Genomic DNA, 10,141 nt, shown 5'->3' with positions numbered 1-10,141 from the left:
AAGAACTCTGACTCTCACAAGACTGGACTGTTAAAACTTAAGTATGGTAGTCATTTAAATAAATCCAAGTTGAGTCACAGAGCAGTTAAAAGCTGGTAGGCAGAATAGTGTCACACTTAAGAGCACAACACATTGATATTTGTCTCCTGGCTGACTGCTGAGCCACAATGCAGTGTAAGTGAATGAATGCAGAGGTTAACTCCAGGTAGCACAAATTCCTTCAGAAATTCCTGATCAACAAAGCCACGATCAACAAACTCCCTCCCACCCCCCAAAACAAAACAAAAAAATAACCCCACAATCCAACCCCCCTCCCAAATTCCCCTACCATTAAATTGGCACTTTATTGGCACCGCAAATTGTCTTGGCATAGTCACACTATAGGATACTCTACTAGAAATCCTGGACAGAAAGTTGTATTGTACATTACACACACTGTATTTTATAACAGTCTTCCATTGTAGTCTAATTCAGTAAAACAGGAATAGAACAGTGAATAGGGCAAATGCCCACACTCAAAGTAAATGTGAGGTATCAGTATCTTCTATGAAGGCCACTGCTTTTGTCACTAAACTAACAGTAGTATACTCTTGTTACGAATTCCTTTGCTATTGTGAATTATGAAGGCAGAAGCCAGGAAGCTAGTTCTTTCAAGAAAGTGGACTTAAGATGATAGTTTTGGATTCAAGGGGAAAAGATAGTGTATTTAATCCAAGTAACACTTCCACAGTCCAACCTGGGTCAAAAATGGAGTCACTAGGACAATAATAGGCCAAACATAGTGCCCTCCAGGGAAAATAAAAGTTGTATTTTTACTGGAACAGGATCATTTCTAAATTCCCTCTTCTACTCAGTAGTGTTCTGAGGTCACTTCTAGTTTTGGAATCAGTTCATAATAACACCAGTTTAGTTAGCTGTAAATAATCAAAAGCAGTTTCACATTTGGAAAAGGATTACAGACATTCCTTGATACAAAAGAGCAGTAAAAGTGCTTCTAGCACTTGGCAAATATTATTGTACTATATATAGTTAAGCCACCCAGGTAGTACAGAAGCTTTCAGGAAATAAACTATCCAAGAGATGACCTAATAGGTCTTTTCCTTTTCTATTTTTTAATATTTCCAGAAGTACAACACTGCCCCCTTGTGGTGCAAAAAAGAACAAAATAGCCAACAATGTTTAGTTTAGCTAATAGCATTAACTTCCAGTACATATTATAATATAATTATGTACTCAAAAGAAATCCATAATTGGCGAATCAATGAAAAGAGAATGGGCATAAGAACACAAAATATTTACCTCAATAAAAGCATGTAAAGCAATTATAATTTAAAGTGATTTTTTTTTTACAGCACATTTCACAAAATTTCAATTTGCAGAAGCCAAGCTTTTCCAAAAGCCTTTTAAAGGCACTAAATTCACAGGTAATTAACCAATAATTAGCACAGAAGAGATGGATAGCAGCACAAGTATCTAGAGAAGATAACTTTTTTTTTTTTTTTTTTTACACAAAGAGGCAAAGTTCAACAAAACTTTAAATAAATGCTAAAACAAAAAGAAAAACCCACACACACTAAAAATTACCCAAGCTGTGCATAAGTTAGTTTCAAGAGCAGAAATATAATATAGTCACTTTATCACCATTAAATACTAAGTTCATTCTCAAATAACTGTGCATCTCCCACTCTCCACCCCACCCAAAAGTTGAAGCATGAGAAGTTTAAAAAATGACAAGTTTTGGCCACCTTTGTTTTGCATTCTGAGATTTTTGTGTGAAAAATATTCTTAGCATACACCTCTGTTGTACTGCAATGGCAAAGTACTGTTGAATCTTCATATGCAAACAGCAAAAGCCACACAATGAATAAGTGCCACTCAGCTGCAGAAACTGGCAAGTTATTGGCAGTATTTGATCCTCTTCTTTTCAGATGCCACACTTCTTTATCCAACCTGCCACTAGAAAAATAAAACAAAGTTGTATGTATGCAATAAACTCAGTGATTCATTACAGTCCACATACTTCATTCAAATCCACCAATACTTTTTATGTGTAACAAGAGGATGCACAACTTTCTAGATACTATCCCTGTCCCAAAAAGAGTTTACTATCTAAAAGGAAAGCAGCAACTTATTAAAAAGGTAAGGGAGAGGGAAATAAGCATATATAAAGTGTAGATTAAAAAAAACAGATGCACACCAAAAATACATAACTTCTCCCTTGCCTGTTTATTATTAATTGGCTAATTTCTTATAAGCATGGAGGAAAAAAACATGGTTTCTGAAGGAGGTTGCCATCTTACAAGTACGGTCAGTAAGGGTGTTCCATGTCCAGTGAGCAGCCTGGAATTAGGTGTGAATACGATTGTGGGAGAAGTTGATAAATGGGAAGTCAACATTCGCATTAATGGTGGAGTAGAGAGGATGGGAGCAATGCAGTAAGAGACAGGAGTGGACAAGTGGTGAAGGACAGAGCTGTGAAAAGCCTTGAAGATTAGGAAAAGTAGCTTGCGTTTTGTGGTAGAAAAGGGAGACCTAGTGGAAGAATTCAAAGAGGGGGTGGGTGATGTAGTAAGACAACACGAAGGAAGATGAATGATCTTAGAAGCTGCATTTCAAATGGATTGGAGGGAAGGATCAAATGGGTATTGGAGAAATCATAAGAAGAGGCAAGTGCAATAGTCAATGTGGGATAAAGAGTCTGAACAAGATTTTGCTGTGGGAATAAAAAGGAAAGATTGCAGCTTAGAAACTTGACAGGAATTGAATCATTGACAAAATTTGTCTACAACCTAGATATGCAGGTCAAGGAAGAAGAAATTAAATAGGACTCATGATTGGCATCAGTGACCGGGAGCAGGGTGATACTGTTGATAACCGCTGAGAATGCAAGTGGATAAGAAGGATCTGGAAGGAAACTTCAGTTTGGGACATGTTAAGTTGACTTCTGCTTACTTTGTTTTGTACAGTTCTTTAGTACAATGCTTCTCAAAGCCGGTCCGCTGCTTGTTGAGGGAAAGCCCCTGGCAGTCCAGGCCGGTTTGTTTATCTGCCGCGTCTGCAGGTTCGGCCGATCGCAGCTCCCACTGGCCGCGATTCACCGTCCCAGGCCAACGGGGGCTGCGGGAAGCGGCATGGGCTGAGGGACATACTGGCCGCCACTTCCAGCAACCCCCATGGGCCTGGAGCGGGTGAACCGTGGCCAGTGGGAGCCACAATCGGCTGAACCTGCGGAAGCGGCAGGTAAACAGTCCCTGGTGGTCCAGGGCGGTTTTTCTCTGAACAAGCGGTGGTCTGACTGAGAAGCACTGCTTTAGTAGACGTATACAGACAAAACTGAACTTACTAATAAAGCTAGTTAAATCTAAAAACATTTTTAAAAGGATTTAACAAAGTAAATCTTAAAACTTACTCTAAGTCCGCCTCCTCCTCCTCCAGAGCTTGAAGATGCAATTTGTTTCTCCATTTCCTCCTGTTTCTTTTTCTTTTGCTCCACAGAATATGGGTTCTTAACACCCCGAGAGGTGGCCTTTACGGAAATAAGATAGGGTAAAATACTGCAGTCCAGTTTCTTTCCAAAGAAATAAAATCTTGGCAACTATATTTTGTGGGTTTCTATTTGGAAGCAATATTGAAACACTAATTAATACTAGTATGTAACACAGCAGTGTAACTTTTTAAGGTGCTTTTTCACATTGCACAGTATTTGTCAGTGACAGAAAGGGGGTATTCTCTTATTTCATTTTTATTTGTATATCCAGCTGGGCATAATTTAATGAGTAAATGCATGTAGTTTGTATTCAAATTGTAAAATTAAATGTTTTCCCGCTCTCTCCTTCAAGAACTCCCAAGCACTTTGATCCTGCAGTTTTTCCAATTGGTATGAGCTCCATATTCTTACCTTCACCAATTGAATTTTAATTTAGAAAGGATGGTTTAGGCAGTCTGCTGCATCCAAGAACCCAAACTGTTACTTTATTATGGGATCACTGCCCCACCTTCTCTTACCACATGGATTCCTGCAAGTACAGGGCATCCTATGGCTACAGAGAGATGTTAGCCAAGAGGTCTCATTACAATTTACAATAAATGCATGAGGGGAGATGACAGATTTAATTTCCACATCTACAGTCCTTATGTAAACCCTACCACAGAAGTCAATGGGAATTTTACATGCAGTAGAACTGCATGGCCAAGTGGTTAGGGGCCCAGCTTAGGATGTGTAAAACAAAGGTCCAATTCCTCTACCACAAATATCCTCTGTGACCCTGGGCAAGTAACTATTTGTGCCTCAATTGTCCATCTGTAAAATAGGGTTAATAGTACTTTCCCCTACCTCATAGGGGCGTTGTGAGGATATATACATTACAAGATTGAGGCACTGAGCTACTATGGTGATGGGGCCATATAAGTACCTAAATTAGAGTGATATAAGGTTCTAAAACATGAATACCAAGGTCGTACATAATAGCTTCTTTTTTCTCTTACTTATTTTGAAATCTGAATTTTACAGAATTTTTAATGCGCTTCTAACTCATAATTTAGAGCTATAACACTACATGTGAGCAACAGAAAAAATAAGGTTAAATCTATGCTGAGAGGAAAGAGGAACAGACTGTTAGCACAAATCCAAGGTGGTGGTGACTGATATCGGTCAAAGCAGAGTTGTGACAAAGCAAGACTGTAGACGGAGTAAGAATGTGAAGAGAGGCATTAAGCTGTCAATGCAATATAAAATATGAAGTAAAGATGAAGTAGGGTGATCTGAACAGTATATTAGATTAGCATATTGTTTGCACAGAAACAGAATGACCTAGCTCCAGCATGGTTTGACACAGGGCTGGAAGCCTTAGTTCTAGTCATTTATACACATACACACACACACACACACACACACACACACACACTCGTGTGTCAAGTTGCATCTTTGCAAAATAGAAGCTTTAGTTTGTGTCTATTTTCACCATCTACTATCTCTCTTCCTATATGGTATTTATCTACCTACCACTCAGGGTTGTTGCAAGGATATATATTTAGAAAGTACTTTGAGATTCAAAGCACTGTATCTGTACTAATTTTTTTTTTTTAATTAAAATGTAGTCCAAAGCAAACCAAAAAAGTTTTAATAAAAGGGCCTTTAAATATCACTTAAATGCTGCTATAATAATTTAGAAAGTGCTTTTATTCATGACTCAAATATGAATCATGATCTTTTAAACAGGAGCAAACAGAATAAGCCCGTACCAGCAAAAGGCCAACAAACTATACAGAGAACAACAACCAACAATGTTCATACAATACACACATTCATTATCTTCAGATTTCAGCTGCATATTTGAAATTCATCAAGACATTTTAAAGAATTTGGATTATGCAGTGTTTAAAAAAAGTCTGGTAAGGTGCAAATAAGGCTACAGTTCTATTGCTTTAGGCTCTGTATGTGTTTCCACCCTCCTATTATTACCTCTGCCCTAAGGCACATACTACCTTCCACTTTCCTAAGTTTAAGACCTCCAGTCTTAAAACCTGAAGTTTAAGCTTCAACACCCAAGTCCCCAACTTTTCAGGCCCAGAGTTTGTCAATGCCACTGCTTAATTGACTGGGATGAGGAAAGAGACCCATATTTCCCTCATGTTAATGAAGCAAACAGCCAACAAATTCAGCTATGCTGAGGTTTTAGAAGTAGCAAGTAACACTTGCAAATGCCGCCAAAACAATTGCAATTTTTGAAAAATGCAACTGAAATCTCTTTGGTGTTTGTGGTCAAAGTAAAACAAAAATATCACTGACAAAAATCAATTTCTTCTTTGGTTTATAAGAACTTTCCAGCTTTGCATTCACATTTTATAATGGCAGGGATTTTCAACAGCGCTAAGAGCCATTTGAATTTCAATGGGAGTCAGGTGCCTAACTATCTTAAGCTCCTTTCAAAATCCCTGCCAATGTTCCATGACATCATTGTATAAATACCCATCAAATACATTATACCCATCAAATTAGTAACATGACAGCCAAGTGCAATGATAAATTCCACTTGCCTATAGTCCACGTATGCTGTTCAGCTGCATTTCGGCAAAGAAACCTCTGGTATTTCCCATATTAAAACCAGTGGCTACATAACAAGTTTCTGAATAAATGTAATGTTACCTCCATCTGCCTCTTTTCTGCGGCTTCTGCAAGTTGTCTTCTTTTAATTTCCTACAGAAAATTTGAAAAAAGGAGTTATATTCCACTGTAGTTGAGAAAACAGAATAAACTGTTTAACAATGAAAATATAGTTTTAAAAAAGATTGAATGATATCATGCATAGACTACTCCATGTCCGTTCCTTGTCATTCATATGAACAATGGAAGTTATTTAATCAAATTCTGAACTTAAGGGTCAAACAGCAGCTGCTTCTTCTCTCTGTTCTAAGTATTAAAGTAACTACATAAGGACAGTATGCTTTTGGTTCCTAAGATGGTAGAGTGTTATTGCTGCTATGATGTATTCCAGTCTTTGAGTAACAGTAGTTAGTGTTCTGCAGATATATCCATTAGAAGGCCACATTTCAGATGACTTGTATCTTTACCGCAAAAAAAAAAAAAAAAAAAAAACACATTCTAGGATGAAACATGCAATAAGAAGGTATTTATATGGCAGAGAAATGGACAGATATTCCATAAGTTGTCCTTGCCCTTTGAAGAGAAAAGAAAAATGAGATCTTGGTATGATTGCTGTTTCCCTGAGGGCCTCATGAAAATAACCTCATGAGAGGTGCCTCATCACAAGTATAAATATTTTAAAAACAAACATCATGAAACCTCTGATAGTAATGTTTACAAAACAACTGTAACTAGTCTAGCTATCACTATAAATGGATTTTCACTGAATGCAAGTTCACTAAAACCAGGCTCCACTGTTTTCCAGAGTTAGAAAAGCAGATTTATTTCCTTACCAGTTAAATCCCAACCAGGATCTCAATCCAACAATCAGGTCAACTAGCATGGGCCCCTAAACCCATGAAGAGTCCCACTGATTCTGAAGTCAGTGGGCTTCCGCAAGGTTGCAGGGAACTATGCTAAGAAGATTTGTACCCATGTCAGTAATAAATGATAGTGAATGATGGCATATGTGAAATGAGTTCACCATCATAGTAAAGTTTCTAGTACGAGGGTACATATAACAAACAGGAGTGTAACAGAGAGATCAAGCACGGGTTTAGAGACAGAATTACCCTCTCCCTCTTAAGAGATGGTCTCACCAGATCTCTCTTTGTGCTCCGGCAGATACTTCCAGTGCAGGACACCTGTGACTGAGACTGACAAACTCCAAATTGTGTTAATTTTAGTTCATGCTAGAGGTTTCGGGTTTAAGGGGGGCATGGATTAGCATTCATACGACTCTCCCCATCAGTACGTAGCCCAGGGAAGCTAATGATCCAACCAGCGGACCAAATTTGGTGATGAATCCTGGTCATGTGCCTCCTGAGACATGTACACATGCTAAGAAGAAGGGGTGCTACCCTATGTTTTTTGTTTTCTGGTTACATACTGTGTGGTAAGGTACTGACCCTGCAGTACCCAGCTGGTAGAAGGACAGCTGCACAGCTTTACCGAGAAGCACCTAGACTTTTGGACAGTATAAAATAACAGGATTTTCAATGTTTTAAAACATTATAAAGAGACACTCAATTTGACAAACTAATTTTTAAATGTATGTTTGGATTTTGTTTTTTTAGTTCTTAAGAGTTTTCTGTTGATGTTTATATCTCCCTGTCCCCCCACTTGCTGCCAATCAAGGAAGAAACTGACTAACAAACATTCATATGACACTACCCATACGTGCAAATACTTGCAAGATCCGGTCTGTACAAGGGAAAGAGCGAAACTGATATACCAAGTGCTGTCAAATGCCCAAAGCAGACAAGATGGAATGGGAGAAAAATATCTGTTTGCCCATCAACTTCTTTCAGTTGCAAGTAAGACCTAAATTATTAAGTAGAAAATTTTCTTACAAAAATATGATTTTCAAGTTGGTGCCCCTTTAAAGATAAATGTACTTAACAAACCTAGAGCACTATGGAGCTGCTTCTACAGATCCATGCAAGATCAATGTTTTGGTTCTTTTTTTTTTTTTTTTTTAAATTAAAGGGTATATTTAACCCTTAATTATACATCCAGGGCTTAATTCCCTCTGTCCCCAAAATAAATATTTAAAAATGCAGTCTTTCAACAGGATCTCTTACTGCGTGTATGTCACTGGAGTATGTTATGCGTGCACCCTTGGGAGCAGGGCTAGTGCAAGGAAGTTTCGTGCCCTAGGCGAAACTTCCACCTTGCGCCATCCCCCCACCCAGCTAACCCCGCCCACCGCAGCAGCTAACCCCACCCGCCACCTGGGGAGCCCTCCCCCTCCCCACAGCAGCTACCCCCCTTCTGCAGCTAACCCCGCCCAGGGAGCCCCTCCCCCAAAGCTAACCCCGCCCGGGGAGCCCGCCCCAGCTCAGCTCCGCTCCGCCTCCTCCGGTGAGCACGCCGGCACTGCTCTAATTCTCCTTCCCCTCCCAGGCTTGCAACACCAATTGGAGAAGAATTAGAGCAGGGGCTGTGTGCTCAGCAGAGTGGAGGTGATCTGGAGCAGGGCCACCCAGAGGATTCAGGGGGCAAAGCAATTTTGGGGGCCCCTTCCATAAAAAAAAAAGTTGCAATATTATAGAATACTATATTCTCACGAGGGCCCCTGCAGGGCCGGGGGCAAATTGCCCCACTTGCCCCGCTCCCCCCCCCCGCAGCCCTGATCTGGAGTGGGGAGTGGGTCCCCTGTACGGCTCTCCCCCTCAGTTACTGCAGGCAGCCCTCCCCACGCCCCAGCTCACCTCCACTCCACCTCCTTGCCTAAGCGGGCTTTTAGGTGCCCTCAACCATTAGGCACCCTAGTGGTTGCACCGGCCCTGCTTGGCAGGCAGCAATCCTCACGGCTCACTGCACCCCAGGTGGGCTAACCCGTCCCAGCACATTGCTGCTGCCCTTGTTCTGCCGAAGGACCGAACATCTATTACCCCGCCTCTGCTCTGCTGCATTATTCTAATCCTGCGATTATGGGAAAACCACACCATGGAAAGTGGCGCCTCTGTGGGGTAATTTCAAAACCCGACAAAAATAGAAAAACAACCAAACAAACCGCTAGCCCAGAAAAAACCGTTCGGAGGAGGAGGGGAAAGGAGGCTGCACCTGCTGGGGGCCTGCTCCGGGGCGGGGGGTCCCTGCCCAGCTGGCGTGTGGAGGGGCCGGGGAGCGCGGGGTGCGCGGCCCAGCTAGGGCGTGTCGGGGGAGAGGAGCTGGGCTCCCGGAGGTGCCGTGCGCGCCGCACTCACCGGGTCGGGCGTCTCCACCACGTCCTCGGCGGCTCCCCCCAAGCAGGGCAGGCAGAGCCCCATGCCGGGCCCCGCTCCGCTCCGCTCCGCCGGGCCGCCTAGCGCTCGCTCTCCCGGCTCAGGCAGCCAGAGCTCCGGGGACGCGCCGCGGCGGTCCCGCCCGGCACCCTCAGAGCGCGGAGCCGGCAGGGCCCGCCCAGTTCTGGGATCGGGGCACACGGCGCCACCTGCAGCTCCGGAGCTGCCGCTGCCGCCGCCGCCGCGGGGTGGGGGGCGGCTGCCGCGAGACAAAGGCCGGAGGGAAGCTGGCTGCAGGCTCGGGGGGAGGCGGGAGTCAGAGTTCTACCATTGTCCTGTTACCGGAGGGCTCGGCTACCGCAGGGTGTCGTGTAGGAATGTGCTACTGGTAGCAGTTACTGATAGGTTAGATTGTAAGAAACTGCTCCCTGATGTAGCAAATGCCTACAGGTAGCAGTTTCTTGCACTATAGTATATGTGAAATTGCTATCTGTATAGCAGTTATTGATATGTATAGATTGTAAGAAACAGCTTTTGTAAAAAAATGCTACTTGACTTTTTACATGCTTGAAAACTGTTACCATGTTTTAATCTTCCCTCATATGTCATATTCTCTAGACCTTTAATTTTTTTCCCTCTTCTCTGGACTTTTTCTAATTTGTCCACATCTTTCCTGAAATCTGGTGCCCAGAACTGGATACAATACTCCAATTGAGGCCTAATCAGCGCAGAGTAGAACGGACATTGCAGAGTGATGTTCTGGTTTTTT

The 10,141-nt window shown here is 42.1% G+C and overlaps 1 protein-coding gene across 1 annotated transcript; it reads right to left on the bottom strand.

Moving 5' to 3' along the window:
* Positions 1-787: 787 nt before the first annotated feature.
* SVIP (small VCP interacting protein) lies at positions 788-9,562 on the bottom strand. The gene is made up of 4 exons (XM_054027947.1): positions 9,355-9,562; positions 6,146-6,196; positions 3,410-3,526; positions 788-1,956 (listed from the first exon to the last, which is right to left on the bottom strand). The coding sequence occupies exons 1-4, from the start codon at positions 9,415-9,417 to the stop codon at positions 1,942-1,944; spliced, it is 246 nt and encodes an 81-aa protein (XP_053883922.1). The 5' UTR covers positions 9,418-9,562; the 3' UTR covers positions 788-1,941.
* Positions 9,563-10,141: the final 579 nt, after the last annotated feature.

The sequence above is a fragment of the Malaclemys terrapin genome, chromosome 4 (genome assembly GCF_027887155.1).
Source record: "Malaclemys terrapin pileata isolate rMalTer1 chromosome 4, rMalTer1.hap1, whole genome shotgun sequence".
Taxonomy (NCBI): domain Eukaryota; kingdom Metazoa; phylum Chordata; order Testudines; family Emydidae; genus Malaclemys; species Malaclemys terrapin.
This window is presented reverse-complemented; position numbering and strand designations above follow the sequence as displayed.

What these genes read in the sequence shown, in the direction of transcription:
- SVIP (XM_054027947.1), bottom strand. Translation starts at nt 9,417, where the DNA reads ATGGGGCTCTGCCTGCCCTGCTTGGGGGGAGCCGCCGAGGACGTGGTG. An exon ending in TGGTGGAGACGCCCGACCCG is followed by an intron (nt 6,197 to 9,354) that starts GTGAGTGCGGCG and finishes AATTTTCTGTAG; the next exon opens with GAAATTAAAAGAAGACAACT. An exon ending in CAGAAAAGAGGCAGATGGAG is followed by an intron (nt 3,527 to 6,145) that starts GTAACATTACAT and finishes ATTTCCGTAAAG; the next exon opens with GCCACCTCTCGGGGTGTTAA.